General features: G+C 46.1%; 6 protein-coding genes across 6 annotated transcripts; 4 read left to right on the top strand and 2 right to left on the bottom strand.

Annotated features, from left to right (window-relative positions):
• The first annotated feature begins 4 nt into the window (after positions 1-4).
• Positions 5-2,952, top strand: LOC132264300 (cytochrome b5). Its single transcript, XM_059764429.1, has 3 exons — positions 5-233; positions 692-780; positions 2,317-2,952. Exons 1-3 carry the CDS (start codon positions 120-122, stop codon positions 2,501-2,503), a joined length of 390 nt encoding a protein of 129 aa, XP_059620412.1. The 5' UTR covers positions 5-119; the 3' UTR covers positions 2,504-2,952.
• A 604-nt stretch (positions 2,953-3,556) lies between these two features.
• On the top strand, positions 3,557-5,355 carry LOC132264092 (transcription factor 21). The gene is made up of 3 exons (XM_059764158.1): positions 3,557-3,686; positions 3,756-4,006; positions 5,131-5,355. Exons 1-3 carry the CDS (start codon positions 3,617-3,619, stop codon positions 5,281-5,283), a joined length of 474 nt encoding a protein of 157 aa, XP_059620141.1. The 5' UTR covers positions 3,557-3,616; the 3' UTR covers positions 5,284-5,355.
• Positions 5,356-6,057: 702 nt separating this feature from the next.
• LOC132264000 (glutamate-rich WD repeat-containing protein 1) lies at positions 6,058-7,739 on the bottom strand. Its single transcript, XM_059764040.1, has 2 exons — positions 7,334-7,739; positions 6,058-7,270 (listed from the first exon to the last, which is right to left on the bottom strand). Exons 1-2 carry the CDS (start codon positions 7,624-7,626, stop codon positions 6,229-6,231), a joined length of 1,335 nt encoding a protein of 444 aa, XP_059620023.1. The 5' UTR covers positions 7,627-7,739; the 3' UTR covers positions 6,058-6,228.
• Positions 7,740-7,893: 154 nt separating this feature from the next.
• LOC132264060 (serine/threonine-protein kinase RIO3) lies at positions 7,894-9,718 on the top strand. Its single transcript, XM_059764120.1, has 2 exons — positions 7,894-8,001; positions 8,069-9,718. Exon 2 carries the CDS (start codon positions 8,070-8,072, stop codon positions 9,708-9,710), a length of 1,641 nt encoding a protein of 546 aa, XP_059620103.1. The 5' UTR covers positions 7,894-8,001; position 8,069; the 3' UTR covers positions 9,711-9,718.
• Positions 9,719-9,802: 84 nt separating this feature from the next.
• On the bottom strand, positions 9,803-12,404 carry LOC132264069 (mismatch repair endonuclease PMS2). The gene is made up of 3 exons (XM_059764131.1): positions 12,193-12,404; positions 11,970-12,129; positions 9,803-11,910 (listed from the first exon to the last, which is right to left on the bottom strand). The coding sequence occupies exons 1-3, from the start codon at positions 12,304-12,306 to the stop codon at positions 9,833-9,835; spliced, it is 2,352 nt and encodes a 783-aa protein (XP_059620114.1). The 5' UTR covers positions 12,307-12,404; the 3' UTR covers positions 9,803-9,832.
• Positions 12,405-12,507: 103 nt separating this feature from the next.
• Positions 12,508-14,538, top strand: LOC132264062 (deoxynucleoside triphosphate triphosphohydrolase SAMHD1 homolog). Its single transcript, XM_059764122.1, has 7 exons — positions 12,508-12,799; positions 12,865-12,952; positions 13,014-13,103; positions 13,170-13,337; positions 13,687-13,804; positions 13,872-14,370; positions 14,424-14,538. Exons 1-7 carry the CDS (start codon positions 12,630-12,632, stop codon positions 14,491-14,493), a joined length of 1,203 nt encoding a protein of 400 aa, XP_059620105.1. The 5' UTR covers positions 12,508-12,629; the 3' UTR covers positions 14,494-14,538.
• Positions 14,539-14,605: the final 67 nt, after the last annotated feature.

The following is a 14,605-nucleotide window of genomic DNA, read 5'->3' as shown; positions in this document are numbered from 1 at the left end:
GCCGCGAAGCGCATCAGTGACGTCACACACTGTCAAAAGTGCTGAATCGCGTTCGGTTTGCTCGCAATTGCGGAAGCATTTTAGGGCGAAAAGTCGAGGAAAATACAAGTCGCGCAGCAATGAGTGAAGTCAAACTGTACACCCTGGCCGAGGTGGCGAAGCACAACTCAAACAAGACCACCTGGATTGTCATTCACAATAGTATTTACGATGTGACGGAGTTCCTCAATGAGGTGAGATTACGCCCTTCTCGTGTGCCCCACGTCACTTTGCCCCACCGCACGGGACCCGCGGTCGGCGGTAATTGCCAGTGGCTGCAACAGGTCATGGAGAAAACGGGGAAAAGCAGCCGTAGAGATGAAAAATCTCCCAAGACGTGATCTCGTCACAAAGTCATCAAGTTTTTTTTGTCGCGCATTACATAATTTGCCTCGCATGTACTTTTGCGTCTCTGAATCAATTCCACACTCCCAATACATGCTTAACGTGGCGATAATGTCCAGGAGAATATCCACAGAGTCATATTTTGTGGACAGAAAATGCGTCTCTGTTTTTCCGTTTTCACCATGACTTGTGCTTTTGCCTCACCTTTTTTTGCTCTTGTCCACCTTCGCAACCTTCGCTTATCTGGCTGAGTGTTTTTCCTTCTTTTATCACTGGCTCAACATGATTTGTCCGCTCCCGGTTTCAGCATCCCGGTGGCGAGGAGGTGCTCCTGGAGCAGGCGGGACGCGAAGCCACAGAAGCCTTCGAGGATGTCGGCCACAGTTCGGACGCCAGGTGAGTTGTTTTGCGTCAAGGTCTGCAAGTCGGTGTTGTTGCACAATTCTAACGTATTCCATCGTCATTCACCGTCCGAAATGTTGCTCAAGTGTGCGCGTCTGGCCCGAAATTAGCCTGGAATGTCGAGGGCATGAGTTAGACATTTGGAAGGCACGGCGAAGATCTCCTGACAACACGAATCTGTCGCAAAGGCCGAAATTAGTCTGGAGATTTACAGTGTCGAGTGAGAAATAATGTCGCAGACTCTCTTTATCCACGCGTGAAAGATGCAAATTTTAGTCATGGCAAATCTCAAGATAAGAGCCTTGAAAAATGTGTAATGATGATTGTTTGATTTTGTACAATTGATAAGCAAAGAGATAATTCTGATAGCATTTTATAAAGAGATTTGCATTGAAAATACGTAGGAATGAGTGGAAAAGTTCATTTGCGGCTTTGTGTCACAATTAAATAAATAAACACTCTCCAGAATACATAAAAACTGCAGCACACTAAGAAAGTAAAGAAGAATTAGCGACTATTTTGGTCGATATCAGCAAAATCGCTTTGTTTGTCATTATTCACTCATTTGTTTTGAGTATCAATGAAAAAATTCTGTTGGATCTAAATTGAATGCAATAAAAGTTAAGTAAATAAGTAATAATTCAATGAAATAGTGATTAGAAGATTGATTCTTCCGGGAAAAAGAGTGAATTTCATGATGATAATTAAATATTTGTCAAGTTAATTTCATTCGCGTAAAGCCTTGAATGCGTTAAAGAAACTATCCTTTAAATTATCTCTTAGATATGAGTAAATAAAACCTTGTTTTTGTCCGTTTTTGCGATGTATCTAATCTGTTTGTCATCTCTTTTACATTTTAGTTGAGTGAAAGGTTGCAAAAAAAAAGTCTATTGACGTTCCTTTCTTATTTCACGTCAGTTTTTACTATTTTGATGAATCATAGAAATGAGGAATTACGCAATAAATCGTGTATTTTTCTTGAATACAGATGAAGATATCAATTGATAAGTGTGCAAACAGTGCAAATTTGTATTATTTTTAGCAGCATTTCTTATCGCGTCAGCGTGAGACTGAAGAGAGACTGATTTATAGCAAAATGTTCAGTATTTGTTATCAAAATTCTAAAATTATGAGTACTATTGAAGAAATGATAAATGGAGTGTGCGGAAAGCAAAGTTCGGTGGAAGAAATAGACATACTTTATAGAATTTGTGTCATTTTCAGGATATTGAACTCTCAAAAACCAAATGTTTATCTATTGATTTCCTAATAGAATTAATTTGTTCCGTATTTTCGTATCATTGTTCATAAATTTGAGCCAATCGAGTGAATACATAAGGGAATTAATGAATTGCGAGTATGTGAAAATGGTGAAAATATATGAAAACCATGTGTTGGCTTTTGGAGAACAATAGAAAAAGAAAGTTTGATCTCAGGAGAAAATGAGAAAATATTATTCACTCTCGCTTATCGACGCATGCAATGGTTGAAATTGCTCTACGACCTTTTTCTATTTGTATTCTTTCGCAGGGAAATGATGAAGAAGTTCAAGATTGGCGAACTTGTCGAGGCCGAGAGGAAGAAGGTTCCCGAGAAGAGCACTCAGAGTTGGAATACTGAACCAAAAGCCGAGGAGAACTCGATGAAGTCGTGGGTTTTGCCGCTCCTGATTGGCGTGGTGGCGACAATCATCTACAGATACTATTTCCGCAATTGAAATCGATGCGATGCTTATGTGAAATTTGTTGCGCAGGGATCAGCGTTTTTTTCCTTCTAAATTCTATCGTATAATCTTTCCTTTTTTACACTCTCTTTAGCTGATATAATGAGAAGCATGTGAACAAGTTAATTCCGGGACTTTTTTGTATTAAAAAGCTGTGTGTAAAACGTTAATCAACAACTTCAGGAGAAATGAGCATTTTTTTATTACATTAAAATGAATTACATTTAGTTTCATTGAATTTCTGTTGAGACAATTTGAGGCATTTTTTCTTTTGTGCAGAAAGAAAAAAGCAAAATTTGTGGAGAAAGAGAAGAATATTGATGGGAATAATTTGTAAGAAGGGAAGAGAAGTTTTTGTCTCACAAGTGGATTGTAAAATTTTATTGAGAAAAAAAATAAAATAAAAAAATGGGGAAATAAAGAATATTGTTATTAAAGACCAATTTGTCTTCTTAATTGCTTGCGGATTAGAGTCACATAAATTATTCCCACTTTTCGGGGCGTTGACGACACATTTGGCTCATCGACTTTCGCCTGGACCTCAATTTTTCTCCTCTGTCTGGAGAATATTGTAAAAGGATCGGATTTCAGGAGACAAATCCTTCCTGCGAAGACTCGAGCGAGAGGGTGAGAATGGAAAGAGAAAATCAATGTGAAAGTCATGCTGCAATTTATCTTTTGTGCGCCTCGGAGGATTTGTTCGGCTAATGATGTGATAATTGGTTATCATACACAACTTGTCATGCATTCTCAGCATTTTTGAGTGTGTTTTCTGGGCACTGGAATCTCAGCATTACCAGGTAGATTTTTTGGGAATCCTTATCACTCACCATGTGCGCGATATCACGTAAATGCGCCGTGCGTAAACCTTCACGGAGTGATCTTCCTAAATTCTTGCGAACTTCTGGGCGTTGCTCAAGCTGAGAGATTCTATGACACCGGCAATTCCTCAAATAGACACTCTGAACACGCCCCAGAAAATCTCTCCGCCCTCGCAACAAAATGATTCTTGCCTTCGTCACAGGGAAAAAGATCACCGATCGAGATGTGAGCGGAGATTTTTCAGTGGGAAAAGAGATGATGTGACGTGAAGTGTGAGTGCCGAAGATGCCGCGCAGGAAGAGATCATCGTCAACGAGTTGTGATATGTTCGAGGACGACTATGAGGATGACTTAGGTAAACGGGGAATCGGTGGGAAGAGCACCTTGTGACTTGATGCGTAATGCGTGATCCTTTCGGGCGAAGACGGTGCAGGACAGCAGCAATTGCCTGTGCAGAGAAACGCCGCGAATGCTCGCGAAAGGGCGCGAATGCGAGTGCTTTCGTCGGCCTTTTGTCGTCTCAAGACCAAACTTCCTTGGGTGCCGCCGGACACTAAACTGTCGAAGCTGGACACGCTGCGCCTGGCCAAAGGATATATTCAGCAACTGGAGGCGATTTTGGCCGGTGAACCAATCGAGGACAATCTCCAGATCGCCTCTCATCACAATAATCTGGTAAGAAAAGCATTCAATCATTGTCATCAACTTTCATTCCCAGTCAATTTTTTAAACTTCAGAACAGCTCTAATATTTTATAGAGGATTGTAAAGTGAAAATCGCGGTTTAATCTTGGTTTAATTCAATCCAATTAAAGCATTTATCTCCATTAAAAGACTTGAATAAAGTATAGGTTTATTTCTCTTATTTGCTGTTAAAAAACTGTTGAACTTTTTTCTGCAACTGCACTTTGATTAGAAGAATTCTATTGTGTGTTAAAAGAACGAAAATTACATGAATTATCTTTAAAATTTGCTTTATCACTCAAAGATAAGAAAAAATCCACGTGAAAACCATTTAATCTAAAAGTATTACTTGATATTATTTTAGTTTATAGTTTTTTTCTTCCTCAAAATGTCTATTTTATAGACATTATAATTTTCCTTTAGACCAGCGATAAGTGCTCTCTTCTCAAAATAAGACTGTACTTAACACTTGAAATCCCAGAGCAGGTTAAATTGTGGCTAAAATTAATAATCCCACCGAAGATGAGCATTTTTACCTTCGGGAAAATTGAGTTAAATATTCAGGCAAGAGTCGCTTATGCGAAAGAGATTGAGAGAGTGTTAATGGCTCTTCTCTTTGACTCATTAAACAAATTGTCTTCCAAAAATACTCTCACTTTGATAGACAACAGCTGGACACATTCCGTGGGATTTTACAGCTTCTTCCTCAGTTTTCCTTGTGCGCCACAATCAACACTGCGCTTCCCGTCATCCTCCAAAAGGTTCTCGTCAAAATTCTTCCCCTTCTGCCATCGTCCCTTGGAGCCGTTCACTGTTCCATTCATGGCGAGACTTTCGGGCGTGAAGCAATCGCAGACGCGACTGGCTTCTGAATTTTGCCCGGAAATTATCAAATGTGCCGTCGAATATAAACACGAGTTTCTTGCACGCAAAGCGGTCACTATTTTCATAGGATTGAAGGGGTTTTCTTTCCTACTTTATTTATTTGTCTTTCTTGTGTTCCTCCTTGGAAAATGCCTCTCGCAATGAAATAGATATTTCGGGTGCTCTCAATGCGACAAGTGCTAAATAAACACTCCAATTTTATTATACATATTGTTCTCTCTCACCCTCCAGACTTGGCCATTCATCTTCCAGAATGCGTACGATCAGAGATCAGTACTTCCCAATCCGCCGATCCGCCAGAATAATGGAATTCTAGAGAAGCCGGAGTTTCACCATCAAGAAGTTAATGTTCTCGCGACATCAACTTTGCGCACGAATCCTTAGGATAATTTAATCGAGCCAAATTGGTCAGTTTAAGCTTAAGTAGCCGTAAGTATTGTATTCAATTGATTTGATGTCCAAAGATTTACATGATTCAACATTGAAAAGCTGGTGAAAAGCAAAATAAATATTCTCACAGCTTTTTGATGTTAAAATAAACATTTTTTAGCGCTAATAAAATCATTAAAGTGCTGAAAATTTGCAAAATATTGAATGTTTCATTCAAAATTCTCGTCGTTAAGAATCAAAAGAGATAAAATTCTAGAGTCAGAATCAAGATCAGAAAAGAAATGTAAGTTCCGTTTTCTGGATTTGAAGATTTGTGTGAAATTGCAGAATCTTTTGCGAATTCGCCGACATTCCCAGTCTGAACTCGAATCACGATTGGTTTCTTCTCTTGTAAAATCCTTTCAGGCAATGACCATTGGAAATTCAGAAACTTTATTTCAAGGATTTCCAGGTATTTCATTGTGTTCCGTCGATTCCTTATGAACTCTCTGAACGTGCTTCTTAAAGCCTTTTCCACTGAAAGTGTTTCGGAAAATTCAGCAAATCTCACGAGATTTCTTGTGCATTGTCTCAATATATTGCCAACGACAGTTTCTTCCTTCACAAAATCACTGACAATGAATTCTCTCGATCCTCAGAATCGTCCTTTTCCTCCTTTATGTGCGTTTCCAAGTTCATTTCACTGAGCAGCGGTGAAATTAAGATTCGAGAGGATTTACTGTTTATTAGAAGGCGCAGCGTCAATCAACAGTGATCGTGCGCGACAAATCGTCTTATAGAAGCGTCTACTAGTCGATAGGATTCATGTGTGGGCAGTTTAAGCCACAATCAACTCGCTATTGTAGGTATTAAATCATCAGACTGGCTTCAAACGATGAAAAGGCATACAAAAAGGATAAGAAACGAAATAGTTGCCTTTGCGGTTTTCTTTATTCATAACTACACACTTATCGTGCGGAAGATGTTGAATCCGCTGTTCGCTGTGGACAGGATGACGCCGGGCAGTTGCGGATGCCAATGCAGTTCCTTGATGTCCGTCTGGCCTTGGTGGATGAACAGCAGCTGCGGCGGCAGATTTCGCAGCTCCTCGCTCGCCTGTTCGTCTCCAGTGGCACCAGAATCTCTCTCCACGGACAAATCCCACAGCGCGATCTGATCATCCGCGCCTCCCGACGCCAGGACGCTCGAGTCCGCCGGATGCCACTCCACCGTCGAGACGTAGTTCGTGTGGTGCTTGAACGTGGCGATGGGCGTCTTGGAGGTGAAGGTCCTCAAGTCCCACACGTGCAGGACTCCATCATCGCCTCCGCTCACGATCAGAGGCTCGTTCCTGTTCCAACTGATCACGTTCACGTCGCTGTCGTGCGCCGAGTCGCACGTGAGCATGCATGCCTTGGCTGGCGAGGCGCGCGTGTCCCAAATCCTGATGCTCTTGTCCACGGAGCACGATGCCAGGACGCTGCGCTCGTTGGGGCTCCACTGCAGATCCTCCACGGAGTCTGTGTGTCCGACCAGCGGCCGCTGATCGACCTTCCACGATCCGCCCTCTTCGGGCTGCCACACGTGAATGTCCCGCCGGCAGTCGCCCGTGACCATCGCTCCTGCCACTGTGGGACTCCAGTCCATCGCGAAGCCCTCCTTCTGGTGACCAGAGAATGTGAACAGCGGCTTCGCGCGATTCGCCTCGCCGGATTTTTCGTAACTGGCCAGCGATTTGGAATCATTCACCAGAGTCAGCTGCTGATTGAGATTCCACACGTTCACTTGACCCAGTTCGCTCCATGTGGCCGCCAAGACAGAGTTCCCATGGCGAGTGGCGCGAATCCTGTTCACGCAGCCCTGATGCTTCATCAGCGCGCAATGCATCTCAGGCAATTTCTCTGCCGGAACTTCTTCATCCTCTTCCTCGCTCTCTGACTCCTCGTCCGGGTCCCTCTGCTTGCTCGTCCTGTGCAAATTGCTCATCTTCATCACGATGACACTGCAAGAGATGCCCGAAATGGTCAGAAAAGTCACCAAAACAACACCCAGAAAAGCAACTCACTTGTTGACGTGCGTCCGTGCGGCTTGTGTTCCTGCCACAAGGTATCCCGTGAGAGGAAATTCCTCTCTGCGCGCCCCCAAGTCGTCGGGAATGATGTCAAAGCTGAGGCACGGCGCCCCCGTGTGCGCCTGATGCAGCATCACATATGCACTCTCGTTGCACACCAACTCCTCATCGTTCTCCAGCGGCTTTCCCGGTAAATACACCTCTCCCTCCTCACTCTCCTCGCTAGACTCCTCGCCTGAGGACTCCTCTTCGTCCAGCTCCATGGGATTTTGCTCTTCAACGTCCATTTTAGTGATAACAAGGAGAGAAAACGGTCCTGAAGCACTCCAAAACACGTGTTTTTGTTTTGACCGTTTTGACGTCCGGATGTCGATATCGATTTCGGAAGAAAATATCGACGGTGTTTGAGGTGAAGTGGCGCCAAATTGACTTCAGCTTTTTACAATAATTTTAGAATCTTGTATTTACCATAATTTACGGAGGTTTTTCATTAATATTTGTGATTTACACTTTACCTTAATTACCTGCTTGTGATTAAATGATATTTATCGCGAGACATTTCCGAAAATTTTGCGGCTCACAACTCAACGGCGGCTATTGGGCTGTCGTGTTTTCTTTGTATTTCGCAATAAGGGAAAATTCAAGTTTCTGGGCATCAGCAGGTGAGCTTAAGTGATTTCATGGGTGGAATTCCTGTACGAAAAGTCTTTCTCTCTGTTCCGTGTGCAGGATGTCGTCGCCGTGGAAGACTCTGGCCGCAGTGGAGCCAGTGAACTTCGCTGAAATCATGTCAGAAGAGTTGGCCAGGGAGCTGCAGAACCGCGAGAATGAGAAGTTTGGTCGACAGCTGTACGAGGAGTTGTCTACGAAGGACTCAGACGTTAATGCAGCAGCGGCTGCACTGCCGGACGAGGTCCTGAAGGCACTGGCGTCTGGAGTTGGTGAGCATTGCGACTCAGATGCGATCATTGCTCAGGTGCTTCAGGCGCAGTTCGACCAGGAGTACGATCAGGAGCTGAAGAAGGTGGAAAAGCATCAGAATGCCAAGGTGAAGGTGTCCTACAAGAACTTCCGCATCATCCCGGATGAGCTCGCGTGCGGCAGTGACGATGAGAAGGCGAAAGAGGAGCAGGAGAGCGAGAAGGCGGACTGGGACAGATTCGAGACGATGGAGAAGGAGTACGGCAGCTTCCCCAAGTGTGGCTACAAGCACGACGAGGAGGGGCGCACGGTGACGAAGCACAATGCGAGGATGACGGGCATAAGGAACGCCTGTCGAGTGATGTCCTTCCCGCCCGATTTCCCCACCGGAGACGGAGCGGGCTTCGACATGCAGCTGTCGAATGAGGTGTACAACCACCTGAAGAGCTACAGCCGCAAGGGGAAGCGCCACAAGATGCACGACCGGAAGGAGGAGGTGGCGACGGCCGAGATGGGCCTGGACGAGCCCACGAGATACATTCTGTACAAGTTTGTGTCCAATCAGGTGCTGGAGCGCATCAACGGGATCGTGTCCACGGGCAAGGAGGCGCTGATCCTGCACGCCGAGGGCGACGCTGCGTACGAAGGAGAGCTCTGTGTGCCCGCGGAGTGCGCCATAAAGATCTTCAAGACGACCCTGAACGAGTTTAAGCAGCGCGATCGCTACATCAAGGACGACTTCAGGTTCCGGGATCGCTTCTCGAAGCAGAACGCCAGAACGGTGATCCACCAGTGGGCGGAGAAGGAGATGCACAATCTCATGCGGATGCAGCGCGCCGAGATCGCGTGTCCGCAAGTGGTGCTGCTCCGGAAGCACGTGCTCGTGATGTCGTTCATTGGGGCTCAGGGAAGGGCTGCGCCCAAGCTGAAGGACGCCACGCTCAGCGAGGCGGACTGGATTGTGGCGTACGAGGAGATTGTTGAGGCGATGAAGCGCCTGTACAGCAGAGCGAAGCTCGTGCACGCCGATCTGTCCGAGTACAACATTCTCTATCACGAGGGCAAGTGCTGGATCATCGACGTGGCGCAGTCCGTGGAGCCCGGTCATCCCAGTGCGCTGGAGTTCCTCATGCGCGACTGCGGCAACATCAGCGACTTCTTCGACAGGCGCGGCGTCCCGGGCGTGGCCACGAAGGAGGCGCTCTTCGCCTCCATCACGGGACTCGACCCGAGCAGCCACAACGCGGCGATGCTGGAGAGGCTGCACAACAAGGGCGTGCCCGAGCACGTGGCCACGAACCAGGGCGTGCACGGCGAGGACGCGGAGTTCAGAGCCAACGCTCGCTGGGAGCACAAGTCACTGCCGTATCCCTTCGAGTACGCCTGGGAGAAGTCCTTGGAGGCGAAGCGCCAGGCGCCGAAGGAGGACGAAGTCACCGTCCAGGCCTGAATCAACTGGACTCACTTGTAGACTCTTTGGCTGTTCAAATATACCTATTCTATTGCCAATTTATCAGTGGCGTCAGACACTTCAGACATTCCACAGCTTCTCAATTTAGCTTAGCAATTTATTCAGTCTCCGATCATGCTGAGGTTCAGGAGGTGTCGCATGGTCGGTCGTCCGTGCGGACAGTGCCAGGGATGCTTGATCTGCCCCATGTGATCCAGTAGACGTCTCATGTCGCTCCGCTTGAGCGCCATGCCGAACATCACGGACTTCCGGCACGCCCTCGAGGCGAACATCGCCCTGACGCGCGACGGACGGCACGTGACGCCAGCCGGAGCGTCCTCCAGCATAAAGAGAAGCTCCTCGATGTCCTGCACGCCGAAATCCCAGTTTCTGCTCTGCGGCTTCTGCACGAGTTTGATCCTCTTCGTTGTCGGCGCCTCGCGATCGATGGCGAAGTGAAAGCCATTGCGCTGGAAGACATCCAGATTGTCCATCAGCTGAAGCTCCTTCACGGCACTCAACTCCAGGCTCTGCGGAATCACCAGCGGCTGCGATTGGATCTTCTCTGTCGCCTGCAACTGCTCAAAGTTGTACTTCTCATCCGTGGCGTGTTGATCCACGATGAACAGATCGTCATCGAGGCGCGCAATGATGAAGGAGCGATTGAACTGCCCGATGATTTTCATGCTGGAAAATGAGTTCTTGTCAATCTCTCGGCTGAGCTCCTCTTCAGCCGCGTCGTTTATGTTGGGATCGAGCTTCGCCTTGAACTTCAACCTCTTCAAATTGTCCACTTGTCCAGCTTCCTTCCTCGCCTGCGCCTCTTGTTGGCACTTTGCGCGGATTTCTGCCATCGAGATTGAGAGTTTTTGCGACATTTGGCGAATTTTGGCACGAGAAGAGTGAGATTTTGCCACAGAATCCACATCGATGACTTTATCCTCCAGGACATCTCTTCTCTTAGGAGATTTCACAGGTTCCGCAGCTTTTGGTGTCACCGCTTCAAAGATTACGTCTCTCTTCGGTGTGCTGCCACAGGAGATTCTCGTTTTTCTTTCCGGTTCCGGAGCTTCGAGAGTTGCCTGCATTTTCTTCATCTTTGCCTTCCTAACTTCCAGTTCATCCATGATCTTCCTCTTGCCTCTCTTCTCATGCCACTCCTGGTCATCTGTGTTTCCCGTTGCCTTCCATTGAGAGAGTTTCTTGGTGAACTTCTCCTGACTTGACGGCAGAAAAACGTCCTCTTCCTCCGCCTTTTCGCTCTTCTTCGGCACCACTTTGAGCGACTTTTCGGGCTTCTCGATCTTATAAGTCGACGCGCACTCATTGAATGTCCGCAGAAGGGCAATTTTCAGCGCCAAAAGCAAGATGTTTTCATTCCCAATGAAGAGTTGTCGCTTGTCTGGCGTCACATTCACGTCCACGCGTGAATTCTCCATTCTTATGTCCAGATAGACGAAGGGAAACTGATACACGTTGTACTTGTGATAAATCTCATTCACCATCGTGATGATCTTCTTCAAGTCGCACGGACGTGAGTTCACGTAGATAAACTGACGATCGCGAGAAGATCTTCCCGATCCGTGAGCGCAACTTGAAATCCATCCGTTGATCGTGAACTGGGCAACATTGAGATTCTGCAAATCATCTGTGCTGACATCGGCCAAATCCAACTCCTGAAACGTCTCTTGGCTGAACCGATCATCTCTCTCCAGTGGTGGCTTGATGGCCACCAAATCTGCCACTTGTTTGGCCCCAAAAACATTCCTGATGTTGTCAATGACACTCTTTCCGCCTTCCGTGTGGAAGATTGTCGTCTTTGAGCCCTTCTGCGTGATGTTTGTGCAGATGATCTTCACGCCAGTGGCTGACAGACAGTAACTCTGCAGGATGGTGCACATCTTGGTGAACTCCTTCTTCACATTCCGCCGGAATTCTGCCTTCCGGACAGGCAAGAGGCCGAAAAGGTTGCGCAATTGCACAGTTGTGCCTGTTTGGCGGGCACAAGGCAACTCTCCGGTGATGTCGCCACGATTGTCGAACTCCAATCGTGTGCCACAGACAGCCGAGTGGTGTTTGGTGATGATCACCATGTCGGAAAGGCCGCAGAGAGAACTCAGAGCCTCTCCTCGGAAGCCAAAAGTCGCCACTTGTTCCAAATCCTTGAAATCTCGAATCTTCGACGTATGATACTTGGCAACTGTAAAGCAAATATGCTGAGTTAGATGTAATCCTCGACATTCCTGCAAAATTACTTACCCAGACCCTTGAAATTGGTCTTTTCCACGCCAATTCCGTTGTCAGAAACCTCTACAGATTCCAGGCCTTGATCTTTCAGCTTCACCTCAATCAATGTGGCTTTTGCGTCCAAGGAATTCTCCACAAGCTCCTTCACAGCTGACGCTAGACACAGGATCACCTGGAATTGAGGAACAGTGTGAAAAAGTCTGTTTTATCAAAACCCAAAATACTGGAGTCTCACTTGACCGGAACATATTCTATGGACAGAAATCTTGTCTATAGGTTTGATTTCCTTAGCAATCTCAGTGGTGTCTGCACTCATGACCTCCGCAGAAGTGTTTTCTTGGGAATCCATTGAAAATAAACAGTAAAATGCTCAAAATAAACACGACACGCTCGAAAAGACGCGCACAACAGACTGATATAACCTCAGAAATAATCAGCTGGGCGCCAGCGGAATATCTCCGCAAGAGCGCGCTGATGTTTGTTAGTGGGAAAAGATTGAGGTTAGATATTCCTTGTGTACTTGCAAGGCAATTGGAAAAAGTATATGAACTTTTGTGTAATCGTGAGTTTTTGTGCAGGTGTTTTTATCCCACTGAAAACGTGTTGAAGTGAGGAAGTGTTGCCACAAAGTGTTGGATTGTCTCTCAGGATTGCGACGGTAGTTGCAAAGCCATGTCCTTCGAGGTGGTTGACGTCGTGCACGGCGTGCTAAAGTTTCCCTCCTATATCCGGAGCATTGTTGACACGGCGGAGTTTCAGCGCCTCCGGAATATAAAGCAATTGGGGCTGGCCAGTCATGTCTTCCCAGGAGCAAACCACACCCGCTTCGAGCACTGCCTTGGGTACCTAAAAACACGGTGAAAGTGCGAAATGCAAAATGCCTAATAGGCGAAATTTCTCTTTGCAGTGTCGCTCACCTTGTTCAGCGCCTGCTTGCCGTGCTGGAGAAGAACTCAGGCAAATGCATCGATGAGTCATACAAGAAATATGCAATTGTGAGTTTCCTGTGCCCTGTGTCGGCATGCTCAAATTATACTGACTCGAGATTGCTTTCAGATCGCTGGACTGCTTCATGACCTGGGTCACGGACCATTTTCCCACATGTGGGACAAGTTCGTCCAAACGGGTCGCGATAAGTCGTGGAAGGTGAGTTGATTTTCTGTGAAATTCGGCCCAGAATTTGCTGTGATGCGTTTGCTTTGTCTTCTGCAGCACGAGGAGACTTCTTGTGCGCTGGTCGAGAGGATCTTCCAGAGAATTCCACTGAGTGATTGCCAAAAGGAGCACATTAAGGGCGTGTTGATCATCAAGGCACTGATCCTGGGCGATGAGGAGACGCTGAGGCAGCTTCTGCCCAAGGAGGACATGTTTCTCGCTGAGGTAAAATATCTTCTAAATTGTTTTTACTTATTTATTGAATCATTTAATGGTGACAATCTAAAGTAACCCATTATCTTATATGCAATCTCTGTTTATTTTTCCTCAAATTCTTATATTTCATTCCCCTTGTTGGAATACAAAACCACGCCGTCACGTGCGATTATAGACCGTGATTGTCTGGCTTATCTGAATCGTTTCTGGTCATTTGTTTACTTTTCAATACTCATTTCAATTTGTGATTTCTTGGAAATTTCTTCTTCTTTGCATGGAATGTTTCTCTTGGATAGTGAATGAATGCAAGTATTGAGAACTTCGGTTAAACGGATAAGGCAAATGTTATTTTTTTCAGATTGTCAGCAATTCCTTCTGCGAATTGGATGTCGATAAGTGGGATTACATTGTCCGAGACATTTTCTACCTCAAGCACGCGATCGAAATATCGCTTGATTTCCTGTCTCTCTTCCAAGGTGAATTTCCGCCGAGTGTCAGAGGCGTTGCATCTTATCTAATGTGTTTGTATTTGGATATTTTCAGGGGCAAAGATTGCGTACGACGGGGATGGAGTGTCTCACATTGTCTATAATATAGATGACATGAGCAACATCCTTCGAGTCTTCGAGATCAGATCGAAGTTGCATCGCGAAGTCTATCAATTACCCTTTGTCGCTCTTATGGAGAACTACATAAAAGACGTTCTCGTGTCCGCCGAGGCGAATGGCTTCACTCTGGACGGAGTAAAGTTGACTGAAGCTCAGCATCACTTGGAGAAGTTCCTGCTGTTGGACGATTCAATCCTACGAGTGATTGAATTGGACGGGAATCCCAAACTGCGCGCGACCAAAGATCTGATCAGGAGGCTGGCTGAGAGGAGGGGCTATCAGATGATCGAGAGACACACGCACAAGGACGGTGTGAATGGTTTCGGGGAGGAAGTGACCAGTGAAATAGTGCAGAGAATCGATATGCCGAAAGTACCTAAGAAACTGCCAGTTTACATCGACAATGTGGGCAGCTTCTTCCAGCCGTTCTTGAGGTGAGTGTCTTTCCTCTTTTCTGGATTGTGTCACTGTTCCTTTTCCCTTTCAGGGACGCATCAATCCTGACCAACACAATTACGTACAAAGCGAGGATCGACGCAGATTCGACTGATAAGTGAATTAGCAATGAATTGATCACAATGACATACCTAAGAAATGTTAGTTTTATTCTCATTTTACCTGTTCTCGATGGCAATCAAGAGATGAAGAAAAGGAGAGAGAAAGAGAGGA

Source organism: Phlebotomus argentipes, unplaced genomic scaffold (assembly GCF_947086385.1).
Source record: "Phlebotomus argentipes unplaced genomic scaffold, Phlebotomus argentipes genome assembly contig_32, whole genome shotgun sequence".
NCBI classification, from domain to species: domain Eukaryota; kingdom Metazoa; phylum Arthropoda; class Insecta; order Diptera; family Psychodidae; genus Phlebotomus; species Phlebotomus argentipes.
The sequence above is the reverse complement of the archived record's forward strand: the minus strand, read 5'-3'. Positions and strand labels throughout refer to the sequence as shown.